The following is a 14,761-nucleotide window of genomic DNA, read 5'->3' as shown; positions in this document are numbered from 1 at the left end:
TTCTTGATGGTTGGCCCAAAAGCTCTCTTAATGCCATCATACATTCCTCTGATGTTTCCGGTGTCGGAGGCCAGCTGAATACAACTGCATAGGTGTTGCCAGTAGTCATTTGCGCAGCGCCTGGCTGTTCTTTGTGCAGCACTTCTGGCTACTTTAAGTGCTACGGATGTTAACTCGCTGGGGGCTTTCTTGTAGTTCAACAGTGCAGTGCGCTTAGCGGCTATGACACTTTCCAGCTCTTCAAAGTGAGGTTGAAACCAGTCTACATTCTGCTTCTCACCTTTGCCAAAGGTGGTTATTGCTGAGTCATAGTCTCTGATGTGGGCCCACTTCATCTCTGCATCCCCTGCAGGAGTGTTTTGAAGGGCTTTTTCAAGTGAATTTAGAAACTTGTGGCTGTGGATAAGAAATTCTGATATTGTTGATGCGCGGGCGGCCCTTCTGCTTGGAGTGATGTAGCTTCTTTGGTTTGAGTCTAACTTTGCTGCACGCCAGGGAGTGGTCAGTGTCGCAGTCCGCACTGTGGAAGCTGCGTGTGATTTGGACACTGTTTATAGAGGCTCGCCTTGTGACGATGTGGTCCAGCCATACATCACTTATAAAAAAGATCACCCAGTGAATTTTAAATGCAGAATACTGCAAACTAGAATTATGAGGCACCACAACTTATTTCTAAAGGAGCAGTATTCTCCGCCCAGAAATCAGAAATGGAAACCATGTTTTTCAAAACTAAGAGGTTACCAGCGAACTCCTGAAACATCACAATTCTCAATATTTTCTCAATGGAGCCACATTTGTGCAATAATCACCTATCATTGTAGAATTATCAGTCAATGTGCAATTTTCCTTAAATGTACAATCAGCAGCAATAAGAGAGCCTCATCACTAGCAACTTCCTGATCTTAGTTGTTGCATTAGAGCAAAGTCATCATGTGGTGACCAGAGAAAAAGAAAGAAAAAAATAAACATCACACCCTCACTAATCCAGTTCTTGCATAGCTTCTAGCTGGAAAGAAGTGAAGGGCTGTTCTCCTATCTTTTCCTGTGGCCAGAATTTCATACAAGCCCCATGAGCACCTCAAATACAGGTAGAAAAACTGAAGAAGAACTGCAATGAAGCACAATTATCCAGCACCAAGGAGTGGTAGAATGTAGGCTTGCATTTACAATATCTCACACCTTGTCCTGCCACTGGGAGCGGCAGCAGATGCAGAGAATGGCGGCCGCCCCGTGCGCAAACTGCGCTGCTACGATTCTGCGGCAGGAGGCCACTTAGCATATTCACGGTAGCCCAACGCTCCCCCCCCACCCCACTCACCAATCCCATGGTGGGGCGGCATTGGCAACGCTGTTCACGGCAACACCTGATGCAGGAGCAGGTTCTGGGGCCATTTTTAAATGGCTGCCAGCCCTGCAGACAGTTCAACAAAATGCAAAGCTGACCCCTTCCCCCGCTTCTCTATACAAATACTGCAGAGTTGACCCCTTACCCAAATCCCTATACAAATACTGCAGAGTTGACCCCTTACCCAAATCCCTATACAAATACTGCAGAGTTGACCCCTTACCCAAATCCCTATACAAATACTGTAGAGTTGACCCCTTACCCAAATCCCTAGACAAATACTGTAGAGTTGACCCCTTACCCAAATCCCTATACAAATACTGCAGAGTTGACCCCTTACCCAAATCCCTATACAAATACTGTAGAGTTGACCCCTTACCCAAATCCCTATAATAAATACTGCAGAGTTGACCCCTTACCCAAATCCCTATACAAATACTGCAGAGTTGACCCCTTACCCAAATCCCTATACAAATACTGTAGAGTTGACCCCTTACCCAAATCCCTATACAAATACTGCAGAGTTGACCTCCTTACCCAAATCCCTATACAAATACTGCAGAGTTGACCTCCTTACCCAAATCCCTATACAAATACTGTAGAGTTGACCCCTTACCCAAATCCCTATACAAATAGTGTAGAGTTGACCCCTTACCCAAATCCCTATACAAATACTGTAGAGTTGACCCCCTTCTCCACCTCGGTGGTGCCAGCTTTCCCAGGACAGGAAAATGAAGGCGGTGAGTGCCACACATTGTGCTGAAAATTGGGAACTGGAGGTAAGATCGCTGTGGGTTACATTTAAATGAATGCAAAGATCTGATTAGCAGATGGAAAGCAGGATCCCGTTGTCGGGTGGCAGAGGGGCCGCCACGGAGCTTCCCCACTGCCGGGAAGATCGGGCCTGACAATCCCGATGTTGGGTTCCATGGCGACCACTGCCACTCTGATTTTCCAGCACACACCTCCCGATCAGCCCCCCCACATACACTTAGATCGACATCGGGCTGGGAACATAATCCAGCTCCTTGAGTTTTCAACTCCAGCAATGTTGCGTTTGGATTTTAGATTATTCCTCAGAGAAGAATGGAAGAAGAACAAAAAGACGGCACAGTGGCGCAGTGGTTAGCACCGCAGCCTCACAGCTCCAGGGACCCGGGTTCGATTCCGGGTACTGCCTGTGTGGAGTTTGCAAGTTCTCCCTGTGTCGGTGTGGGTTTTCTCCGGGTGCTCCGGTTTCCTCCCACAAGCCAAAAGACTTGTAGGTTGATAGGTAAATTGGCCATTATAAATTGTCACTAGTATAGGTAGGTGGTAGGGAAATATAGGGACAGGTGGGGATGTTTGGTAGGAATATGGGATTAGTGTAGGATTAGTATAAATGGGTGGTTGATGTTCGGCACAGACTCGGTGGGCCGAAGGGCCTGTTTCAGTGCTGTATCTCTAATCTAAAAAAAAAGACACCAGATACCAGCCCCTTTTGGCATCCACATGGCCAGCTTCAAAAGAACACTCATAAGGCTGGTTGCTGTTGACCTAACACCTGTACACTGCACAGGAAAATGTGTGCTGTAACATCAACTGGAGAAAGGGATTAAGCAGCTTTAAAAATTGTTATACTTTCTGAAAAATCAACCTACAAAGATAAACATTTACCTTCCCTGAAATAGCTTATTAAGGAATTTGCAGGCACTTTCCAGGACATCACAAGAGTCTGAATGCTTTTTCATTAGGTCTAGAATGTTGATATGTATCCCTTTTGCCAACAGAAGCTTTCTAATTTGTGCTGTTAAACAAAAAGAAAACAAAACACTTGTTAAAAACTGGTCGCTTTAATATTTTGTTGGATGTTTTCTCATTTTTAACTTACCGCTTTGGTCTGCCAAAGTTGCCAGAGCATTTGCAGCTGCCTGAAACACTTCCTTTGAATTGGAATGTAATAACATGGCTGTCATCACCAGTCTGTGAACTGGGTAGCTGCAATACAAGACATTACTCTTAAGTATTCTGATCAGAATTATACAAGAAAGAAACAACCTTTCAGAACAGGCTTCAGTTACAAAAACATCGAAGTCACAGCTAAGTTATCTTAAAAGGAACTAGATCTCAATACCATGCTTCCTCGTCTTCAAATTTTGTATGAAGATCATTCTGATACACAAGTAGATTGTTCAGTGCCCAACAAGCTGCTTCCTGAAAGATAAATGTTGCAAAAAAAGTGATCACTTCTGTGTTGGTTTTTGCTCTGCATGTTTTTGCATCTTCGACTAGTCACAACCAGAATTTTTTCCCTCTAACAAAAACTGTCAGTGACTTTTTCTCCCTGTCTGAATTACCTATTTGAAGTGTGTCTCCTTTAATCTATTCTTTGAAAAATATAATTTGGCCAATCCAACGTGACATCATTGCATATCCTCTTATATACCATGCTAAGAGGAAAAACAAACATCTCTGTTGTGCAATTCATACAAGCCTGGGAACTGCAGTTTACACAAAATAAACTTTTCATTCACAGCTGTCGCAGGCCAGATGGCCCATTTACTTTTTGTAAGCTATCCAGTTTTCAATGTATATCCTTTATAGATATCTGTGAAATTCACATTTTAATACTTAATACATTCAATGAAGAAAAAAATCACAGAATACATCAGTTTAGCACAGCTATTAATGTTTCAAGCAGTGTTATTATAACACTATTTTGAAGCAGGGAGTGAGGATCTTTAATTGTAAATGATTCCAAATGATTTGAAATCCCAGCTTCACAAACCACAGGCAAAGATTTGTCACTTGTTCATTTTTTGAGGAATTGACTCCAATATTTCCCTGAGTGACTTAGTGTGCGTGCGTATTGTGTATGTGCGTTTGCAGGGGAGGTCAAAGAGTAACTTTAACAAGAGCTGCATAAAAAGCTATCACACAAGCTCCTCCTTTCAATTGCCTTTGGAACGCAGAGAAATGTTTGTTTTATGTATAAATAATGAAATACACACTTGTGAAGAAACTTGGAATTCATGAACATTGAGTTTTTCTTTATCAAATACCCCATTTTTTCCAGTCATATAATATTACATGCAATCATAGTATAATGGGTCTGAACATCAAAACAACATAAATATTTCTTCATGCACTTTTTTGCATCCTAAAAAGCAGTTTGAGCAATCTAAAATCAGCAAGAGGTTAAATAGAGATTACCATTTTAGTTGGTTCAAGTGCCACTGACAATATCTGTGCCGCACAGGATGTTAATCTCGTCTCAGTTTAATGACAATTAGCCAAAGACTGATTTGGGTGCATCAGACTGAAAGTATGCCACCACTTTCACTTGTTTCACTATTATTTCACTTCCTTACTTTTTTCCTCCTCTCCTGACCTCATATTTGGTTCAGGTCCAGAGCCATCAATGACGCTCCATTGCCTAAGCAGCTATTCATACACGAACCTAAACAGTGAATATTTGACTATAAGAGCCATCACAATCCCAACCATTTTTTCACCCAAAGTCCATAAGCACACTCCTTTCCAACAGGAATCACTGGACAGTAATCAGAAATGAGAACTCTGGAAGCTTAACCCTCCCTGGAGCTTGAATGCTGAGGCCAACTAATACACCCACAGCCATACAGCGAATATAGTCAAGGCCAGGGATCAAACATGGGTACATCTTCATTTGTACAGCTTAATATCAGATTGTACAGTACACCTCCCGGTTGAGCTACATGAAGGTTTTTTTTAATTCTTTTCCTCAAACGAACATGGCATTCTTGGTTTTACAGAACACTTTTCAAAACAAGCCAATACGAGATTAAAAAACTGACTCTACTTGAGTGATGGGGGTAATTTCTTCAGCAGTTTCTCAGTGCTTCAGCTGACTTTAAAACATTTAGAAAAAAATCAGTACTACTTGAAAAGTTATTTTCAAGCAAAGCAAAACAATGATAGTAGTTTACCTCATAGAAGTTCAAAATAACTGCATATTTTAAAAAGAAAATGAAAATTAAACATTTCAAGCAACAAAAGAGTAATATCCTTCACCTGGACATTAGCATTCCCCTTGTATGATACCAAAGCTTTACAGCAAGCCTCCGTCCAGCAGAGATCATCTTTTTGTTCATCAAGATCCTTGTTCACAAATATTGTTTCAGCTTCATAAAGAAACATTGAAGGCATTAGAGCTTGACTGGATCTAAAGGGATACTATCATTGCAGCAAGTGATTCATCACACAGATCTACTCAGAAACTGGGATTTCATGTATAAATTGTGATACACTGACAGCAAATAACACTGCACATGGTAAAGGAAAAAATTGTCAACATTATTCTCATGATGTCAGGCTGTGCCAAATCATTAGCTTAGAGCAACAATTTGACAGGAACAGACATGATGCTCAAAAAGAAAACAACAGAAAATGTTTGACATCCCCTTTTTTGTTTCGGAGGACCGGGGACTGCTGGGTAGGGGAAAACTATTTATTTGGGCAGTTTTAAAATCTTTGTCTTTTGCGAGGAGCAGCCTTGATAGAACGGGGTGCGGAGCGGACTTTCAGCTGAGCGGTCAATTTCAGTAAGTTACAAGTTAATCCCTTTTTTGTTTCGGAGGACCGAGGACTGCTGGGTAGGGGAAAACTATTTATTTGGGCAGTTTTAAAATCTTTGTCTTTTGCGAGGAGCAGCCTTGATAGAACGGGGTGCGGAGCGGACTTTCAGCTGAGCGGTCAATTTCAGTAAGTTACAAGTTAATCCCTTTTTTGTTTCGGAGGACCGGGGACTGCTGGGTAGGGGAAAACTATTTATTTGGGCAGTTTTAAAATCTTTGTCTTTTGCGAGGAGCAGCCTTGATAGAACGGGGTGCGGAGCGGACTTTCAGCTGAGCGGTCAATTTCAGTAAGTTACAAGTTAATCCCTTTTTTGTTTCGGAGGACCGGGGACTGCTGGGTAGGGGAAAACTATTTATTTGGGCAGTGGCAGTACCCGAGACACTACACGTGTAGTGTCTCCCACCCACCATCCTCCTCTAACCAAAAAAAGGACTCTAGGGTGTTGATAAGGTAAGCTTTTTATTTAAAACTTCAGTCTGTCGGATTGCTAAGCGAACAAGTTTTGACTTTTTTTTTCGTTTGGTTTTTCAGTAGATTTATTGGGAATCTAGAATAGTGGGAATGGAGGTAAAGGCAGTTGTATGTTCCTCCTGCAGAATGTGGGAGGTAGGGGTCGCCAAGAGTGTCCCTGCTGACTGCATCTGCGGGAAGTGCACCCAACTCCAGCTCCTCGCAGACCGCGTTAGGGAACTGGAGCTGGAGCTGGATGAACTTCGGATCATTCGGGAGGCGGAGGGGATTATTGACAGGAGTTATAGGGAGGCAGTCACACCTCAGGTAAAAGAAGTAGGTAGATGGGTTACCGTCAGGGGAAGGAAAGGGAACCAGCAGGCAGTGCAGGGATCCCCTGTGGCCGTTTCCCTCAACAACAGGTATACCGTTTTGGATACTGTTGGGGGGGACGACTTACCAGGGGTAAGCAATGGGGTGCAGGTCTCTGGCACAGAGTCTGTCCCTGTTGCTCAGAAGGGAAAAGGGAAGAGGAGCAGAGCATTAGTCATTGGGGACTCCATAGTTAGGGGAACAGATAGGAGGTTCTGTGGGAACGAGAGAGACTCACGGTTGGTGTGTTGCCTCCCAGGTGCCAGGGTACGTGATGTCTCCGATCGTGTTTTTGGGATCCTTAAGGGGGAGGGGGAGCACCCCCAAGTCGTGGTCCACATAGGCACCAACGACATAGGTAGGAAGAGAGATGGGGATTTAAGGCAGAAATTCAGGGAGCTAGGGTGGAAGCTTAGAGCGAGAACAACCAGAGTTGTTATCTCTGGGTTGTTGCCTGTGCCACGTGCTAGCGAAGAGAGGAATAGGGAGAGAGAGGAGTTGAACACGTGGCTGCAGGGATGGTGTAGGAGGGAGGGTTTTGGTTTCCTGGATAATTGGGGCTCTTTCTGGGGTAGGTGGGACCTCTACAAACAGGATGGTCTTCACCTGAACCAGAGGGGTACCAATATCCTGGGGGGGAGATTTGTTAGTGCTCTTCGGGGGGGTTTAAACTAAATCAGCAGGGGAATGGGAACCTAAATTGCAGTGCCAGTGTACAGGCTGTTGAGAGTAGTGAGGTAGGGGATAAGGTTACAGGGACGCAAGAGGGCACTGGCAAGCAAGAACTTGGTTTAAAGTGTGTCTACTTCAACGCCAGGAGCATCCGGAATAAGGTGGGTGAGCTTGCAGCATGGGTTGGTACCTGGGATCCTGATGTTGTGGCCATTTCGGAGACATGGGTAGAGCAGGGGCAGGAATGGATGTTGCAGGTTCCGGGATTTAGATGTTTCAGAAAGAACAGAGAAGAGGGTAAAAGAGGGGGGGGTGTGGCATTGTTAATCAAGGAAAGTATTACAGCGGCAGAAAGGACGTTTGAGGACTCGTCTACTGAGGTAGTCTGGGCCGAGGTTAGAAACAGGAGAGGAGAGGTCACCCTGTTGGGAGTTTTCTATAGACCTCCGAATAGTTCCAGAGATGTAGAGGAAAGGATAGCGAAGATGATTCTCGACAGGAGCGAGAGTAACAGGGTAGTGGTTATGGGGGACTTTAACTTTCCAAATATTGACTGGAAATACTATAGTTCGAGTACTTTAGATGGGTCAGTTTTTGTCCAGTGTGTGTAGGAGGGTTTTCTGACACAGTATGTAGACAGGCCAACCAGGGGCGATGCCACATTGGATTTGGTACTGGGTAATGAACCCGGCCAGGTGTTAGATTTAGATGTAGGTGAGCACTTTGGTGATAGTGATCACAATTCGGTTAGGTTTACCTTAGCGATGGGCAGGGACGGGTATATACCGCAGGGCAAGAATTATAGCTGGGGGAAAGGAAATTATGACGCGATTAGGCAAGATTTAGGATGTGTAGGATGGGGAAGGAAACTGCAGGGGATGGGCACAAACGAAATGTGGAGCTTATTCAAGGAGCAGCTAATGCGTGTCCTTGATAAGTATGTACCTGTCAGGCAGGGAGGAAGTTGTCGAGCAAGGGAGCCGTGGTTTACTCAAGAAGTTGAAGCGCTTGTCAAGAGGAAGAGGGCGGCTTATGTTAGGATGAGACGTGAAGGCTCAGTTAGGGCGCTTGAGAGTTACAAGCTAGCCAGGAAGGATCTAAAGGGAGGGCTAAGAAGAGCAAGGAGAGGACACGAGAAGTCATTGGCGGATAGGATCAAAGAAAACCCTAAGGCTTTCTATAGGTATATCAGGAATAAACGAATGATAAGAGTTAGAACAGGGCCAATCAAGGATAGTAGTGGGAAGTTGTGTGCGGAATCAGAGGAGATAGGGGAAGCGTTAAATGAATATTTTTCGTCAGTACTTACAGTAGAGAAAGAAAATGTTGCCGAGGAGATTACTGAGATACAGCCTACTAGGCTAGATGGGATTGAGATTCACAAGGAGGAGGTGTTAGCAATTTTGGAAAGAGTGAAAATAGATAAGTCCCCTGGGCCAGATGGGATTTATCCTAGGATTCTCTGGGAAGCCAGGGAGGAGATTGCAGAGCCGTTGTTGTTGATCTTTAAGTCGTCATTGTCGACAGGAGTAGTGCCGGAGGACTGGAGGATAGCAAATGTTGTCCCCTTGTTCAAGAAGGGGAGTAGAGACAGCCCTGGTAATTATAGACCTGTGAGCCTTACTTCGGTTGTGGGTAAAATGTTGGAAAAGGTTATAAGAGACAGGATTTATAATCATCTTGAAAAGAATAAGTTCATTTGCGATAGTCAGCACGGTTTTGTGAAAGGTAGGTCGTGCCTCACAAACCTTATTGAGTTTTTCGAGAAGGTGACCAAACAGGTGGATGAGGGTAAAGCCGTGGATGTGGTGTAGATGGATTTCAGTAAGGCGTTTGATAAGGTTCCCCACGGTAGGCTATTGCAGAAAATACGCAAGTATGGGGTTGAAGGTGATTTAGAGCTTTGGATCAGAAATTGGCTAGCTGAAAGAAGACAGAGGGTGGTGGTTGATGGCAAATGTTCATCCTGGAGTTTAGTTACTAGTGGTGTACCGCAAGGTTCTGTTTTGGGGCCACTGCTGTTTGTCATTTTTATAAACGACCTGGATGAGGGTGTAGAAGGGTGGGTTAGTAAATTTGCGGATGACACGAAGGTCGGTGGAGTTGTGGATAGTGTCGAAGGGTGTTGTAGGGTACAGAGGGACATAGATAGGCTGCAGAGCTGGGCTGAGAGATGGCAAATGGAGTTTAATGCGGAGAAGTGTGAGGTGATTCACTTTGGAAGGAGTAACAGCAATGCAGAGTACTGGGCTAATGGGAAGATTCTTGGTAGTGTAGATGAGCAGAGAGATCTTGGTATCCAGGTACATAAATCCCTGAAAGTTGCTACCCAGGTTAATAGGGCTGTTAAGAAGGCATATGGTGTGTTAGCCTTTATTAGTAGGGGGATCGAGTTTCAGAGCCACGGGGTCATGATGCAGCTGTACAAAACTCTGGTGAGGCCGCACCTGGAGTATTGCGTGCAGTTCTGGTCACCGCATTATAGGAAGGGTGTCGAAGCTTTGGAAAGGGTGCAGAGGAGATTTACTAGGATGTTGCCTGGTATGGAAGGAAGGTCTTACGAGGAAAGGCTGAGGGACTTGGGGTTGTTTTCGTTAGAGAGAAGGAGGAGGAGAGGTGACTTAATAGAGACATACAAGATAATCAGAGGGTTAGATAGGGTGGATAGTGAGAGTCTTTTTCCTCGGATGAGGATGGCAAACACGAGGGGACATAGCTTTAAGTTGAGGGGTGAAAGATATAGGACAGATGTCAGAGGTAGTTTCTTTACGCAGAGAGTAGTAGGGGCGTGGAACGCCCTGCCTGCAACAGTAGTAGACTCGCCAACTTTAAGGGCATTTAAGTGGTCATTGGATAGACATATGGATGTAAATGGAATAGTGTAGGTCAGATGATCGGCGCAACATCGAGGGCCGAAGGGCCTGTACTGCGCTGTAATATTCTAATTCTAATTCTAATCCACAGATCAATCAGAATTTGCAAAGACAACAGGTGCCTGACACATCTTGAATACTGTGTGCAGTTTTGGTCTCCTTATTTAAGGAAGGATGTAAATGTGTTGCAGGCGGTTCAGAGGAGATTTACGAGACTGATACCTGGAATGAGCAGGTTTTTCTTATGAGGAAAGGTTGGACAGACTGGGCTTGTTTTCACTGGAGTTTAGAAGAGTGAGGGGAGACTTGATTGAAGTATATAAGTTCCTGAACAGTCTTGACAAGGTGGATGTGGAAAGGATGTTTCCTCTTGTGGGTGAGTCCAGACTAGGGGGCACTGTTTTAAAATTAGGGATTGCCCTTTTAGGACAGAGATTAGGAGAAAACTTTTTCTCTCAGAGGGTTGTGCAACTTTGGAACTCTGCCTCAGACGGTGGTAGAGGCAGGAGTCAGCTAACAGATTCGATTTTTGACTATTTAATTTGAATTTGACCGAAAACTTGGTTGTTCCGCGTCATCATTTGTATTTAAAATTAATACATCCCTGTAAATTAAATCACATTCGAGCTCCAATATAAGGCATCATGGAGTTCTAGGACAGCAGATGAATTCCCCTTTCTCCTCTTTGCCAAGGTCCTAATTCCAGCCATTCTACTTAAGAAAAGTACCAAGTGAAGGCCTGGTGTCACCAAATGGGTAGGGGTGTTGGGGGTGGGCCGGGGCGATGGGTGCAATGGGTGTGGGAGGCAGGAAGGGTAGTTTCCACAGAACCCCTCTCATGATTTCTAGAGGTTCTCCAAAAATCAGCATTAGTATTGGACCCTTTTGGTGAGATGCCTTTTCAAAGGCTGATGAAAAGATTTGTAATACAGGAAGCTGTGCTCCACAGCTTTGAACAAAGTTTTGACTGAATTCTTACAAATTTTATTTTTAACTTCAATATTCCAAAAATAAGTTCTTACTTAAAAGAGCCAAACTGCTGAGTGCTGCAGCCTGCAGTGTACCATTGTGTGGATATTTCAGAACTGCCTTAATGACAACCTCATGCACTCCATTCAGTACCAAAATATTGTAAAAATTATCTGGAAAACAAAATTAAGTTCAGTTTATTAACTTTCTCAATTTCTCTTTAATAAAGTGTTATTCAACATGGAAAGGTTTTACCAAAAATGTAATACAATATTAATTTAAAAAATCAAACTTACCAAGTGTAAACCTCTGAAGTAAACAGCAACTAACTTCATGAATTGCCTCACTGTCAGGAAATCTCTTCATTATATCAGTTACCAGACTATAACATTTTTCATTTCCAGACATCAGAATTTCTACATTGTTTTCTGAAAATAAAAATTCATGTTTAATTTTGCATGTAAGAAAGCTAAATTTCAGCTACCTTGCACTAATCGTTTGAGCATGCATCTTGAAGTAGCTGGTCACAGATTTGTCAAATGGTCTCAAATGTCACACTTCACAGCCTTTGACAGATATAATTCAATAAAACGAAACCCATTTTCTCTCACTTTGCAACTGTTAGATAGAAGTTGTGGAGAGTAAAACTCTGGATAGGCTCAAATCAGCAACTACTGAAAATATAAAGCAGCAATATTGTTTATTCGTCCATCCCATAATTACAACTTAAATGACTTTTTAAAACAATCGAATAAACAGTTCTGAAAAGAGTTTATTAAGCAAATCAACTTACGTGGACCAGACAAAGGAAGCAGAGCCTTCAAAGCATACAGTACCATATCTTCCTGTTCATTAAAGTTTTTTATGGCTTCCAAAATGACCACGTGATCTTTCCCTTCGACAAATTCAATCACCTGTTCATCTGGAACTTAAATCAAAACCAAACATTATGGCATCAAAAATAAATGGAGAACAAAAGCCAAGGACCTGTACAAGATAGAAGGGTGGCACCTCAAAAGGACTGGGAACAATGGCCCTACAGGGAGGTTAACTAGTGCTGCAGAGAGCAGCTGCCAGGGTGAAGCATTAGAGAGGAGAAACAGGGTGCAGAGGACTGGGAGAGACAAACAGCATTAGAATAAGTAGTTCAGAAATAAGTGTGATCAAACAGGGGTGAAATGAGAGTAAACTAAAGTGTGCTTGGCGTGCACGTGGGTAAATGGCCAGAGTGTGGTAAATAAGGTTGGTGAGCTGCATGACATTATGATGTACTGGCAATAACAGAGTCCTGGCTCAAAATGGACTCTTAATATTCCTGGCTACAATGTATTCAGGACAGATAGAGAAAGAACAACAGAAGGCAGTATTGGTCAAAGAAAGGGATGATGTACTTGAGGGTTCAAAGACAGAATCGATCTTGTTAGAATTAAGGAGCAATAGAGCAGCTACAATGCTGCTGGGTGCATATTATAAGCCATCAAAAAGTGGGAAGGAGATAGCGGTGCAAATTCGCAGGCAAACAGCAGAAATATGCTAGAATAAGTATTTCAATTCTCCTAATATATACAGGACAAAAGTGTAAAGGGCAAAGAGTTGGAAGAATTCCTGAAATGTATACAAGAGAACTTTCTTGATCAGTATATTTCCAGCACAACAAGGAAGGAAACAGGAAAAAAAAACCCAGAAAGTGCCAGAAATACTCAGCAGGTCTGACAGCATCTGTGGAGAGAAAGAAATAGAGTTAATGTTTCAGGTCTGTGACCTTTCATCAGAACTGGCAAAGATTAAAAATGTAATAGGCTTTGAGCAAGTGAAAGGGGGGGATGGGGAGAAGAAAAGGGAAGTTCTGTGATAAGGTGGAGGGCAGAATAGAACAAAAGGCAAAGGGAGAAGTAATAGCCATAGTAAAAGACAAAGCATTTGCCCAGAGAGAGTGTTAATGGCAAAATAATGAACAGCACTGTCCGAAAGCAAAAACATGAAAAACATGTTTAAGACTGGCACGTGGTAAAAAAAACAATTAAAATGGCAGTCATGGTCTGAAGCTGTTGAATGCAATGTTGAGTCCAGAGGTCTGAAGCGTGCCCAATCGGAAGATGAGGTGCTGTTCCTCGAGCTTGCATTGAACTTCACTAGAATACTGCAACAGGCCAAAGACAGAAATATGAATGTATCCTCATTGGCTACAGGTGAGGTCCCCGAGGACTGGAGAATAGCCAATATTGTTCCTTTGTTTAAGAAGGGTAGCAAGGATAATCCAGAAATTTATAGGCCGGTGAGTCTTAAGTCAGTGGTAGGGAAATTATTGGAGAGGATTCTTCAGGACAGGATTTACTCCCATTTGGAAACAAATGAACTTATTAGCGAGAGGCAGCATGGTTTTGTGAAGGGGAGGTTGTGTCTCACTGACTTAATAGAGTTTTTTGAGGAAGTGACGAAGATGATTGATGAAGGAAGGGCAGTGGATGTTGTCTACATGGACTTCAGTAAAGCCTTTGACAAGGTCCCTCATGGCAGACTGGTACAAAAGGTGAAGTCACACGGGATCAGAGGTGAGCTGGCAAGATGGACACAGAACTGGCTCTGTCAGAGAAGACAGAGGGTAGCAGTGGAAGGTGTTTTTCTGAATGGAGGGCTGTGACTAGTGGTGTTCCGCAGGGATCAGTGCTAGGACCTTTGCTGTTTGTAGTATATATAAATGATTTGGAAGAAAATGTAGCTGGTCTGATTAGTAAGTTTGCGGACGACACAAAGGTTGGTGGAGTTGCGGATAGTGATGAGGATTGTCAGAGGATACAGCCAGATATAGATCGGTTGGAGACTTGGGCGGAGAAATGGCAGATGGGGTTTAATCCGGACAAATGTGAGGAAATGCATTTTGGAAGGTCTAATACAGGTGGGAAGTATACAGTAAATAGCAGAACCCTTAGGAGTATTGACAGGCAGAGAGCATCCAGGTCCACAGATCACTGAAAGTGGCAACGCAGATGGATAAGGTAGTCAAGAAGGCAAACGGCATGCTTGCCTTCATCGGTCGGGGCATAGAGTATAAAAATTGGCAAGTCATGCTGCAGCTGTACAGAACCTTAGTTAGGCCACACTTGGAATATTGCGTGCAATTCTGGTCGCCACACTACCAGAAGGAGGTGGAGGCTTTGGAGAGGGTACAGAAGAGGTTTACCAGGATGTTGCCTGGTCTGGAGGGTATTAGCTATGAGGAGAGGTTGGATAAACTCGGATTGGTTTTCTGGAACGACGGAGGTGGAGGGGGCGACATGATAGAGGTTTACAAAGTTATGAGTGGCATGGACAGAGTGGATAGTCAGAAGCTTTTTCCCAGGGTGGAAGAGTCAATTACTAGGGGACATAGGTTTAAGGTGCAAGGGGCAAAGTTTAGAGGGAATGTGCGAGGCAAGTTTTTTACACAGAGGGTGGTGACTGCCGGGGGAGGTGGTGGAAGCAGGTATGATAGCGACGTTTAAGA

The 14,761-nt window shown here is 43.6% G+C and overlaps 1 protein-coding gene across 3 annotated transcripts in view; it reads right to left on the bottom strand.

Annotated features, from left to right (window-relative positions):
• The window catches only part of lrrk2 (leucine-rich repeat kinase 2), a 170,372-nt gene that overhangs the window by 132,042 nt on the left and 23,569 nt on the right, over positions 1-14,761 (bottom strand). For all 3 annotated transcript variants that reach the window (XM_068059026.1, XM_068059027.1, XM_068059028.1), the window contains 7 exons: positions 12,071-12,205; positions 11,574-11,705; positions 11,331-11,450; positions 5,378-5,487; positions 3,459-3,538; positions 3,216-3,322; positions 3,002-3,131 (listed from right to left, as the gene is read on the bottom strand). In XM_068059026.1, coding sequence (XP_067915127.1) covers positions 3,002-3,131; positions 3,216-3,322; positions 3,459-3,538; positions 5,378-5,487; positions 11,331-11,450; positions 11,574-11,705; positions 12,071-12,205 — 814 coding nt within the window. The remainder of the gene's footprint in view (positions 1-3,001; positions 3,132-3,215; positions 3,323-3,458; positions 3,539-5,377; positions 5,488-11,330; positions 11,451-11,573; positions 11,706-12,070; positions 12,206-14,761) is intronic.

Source organism: Heterodontus francisci, chromosome 27, assembly GCF_036365525.1.
Source record: "Heterodontus francisci isolate sHetFra1 chromosome 27, sHetFra1.hap1, whole genome shotgun sequence".
In the NCBI taxonomy this organism is placed as follows: domain Eukaryota; kingdom Metazoa; phylum Chordata; class Chondrichthyes; order Heterodontiformes; family Heterodontidae; genus Heterodontus; species Heterodontus francisci.
Note: the sequence above shows the minus strand (reverse complement) of the source record. Positions and strands in the feature narration are given on the sequence as shown.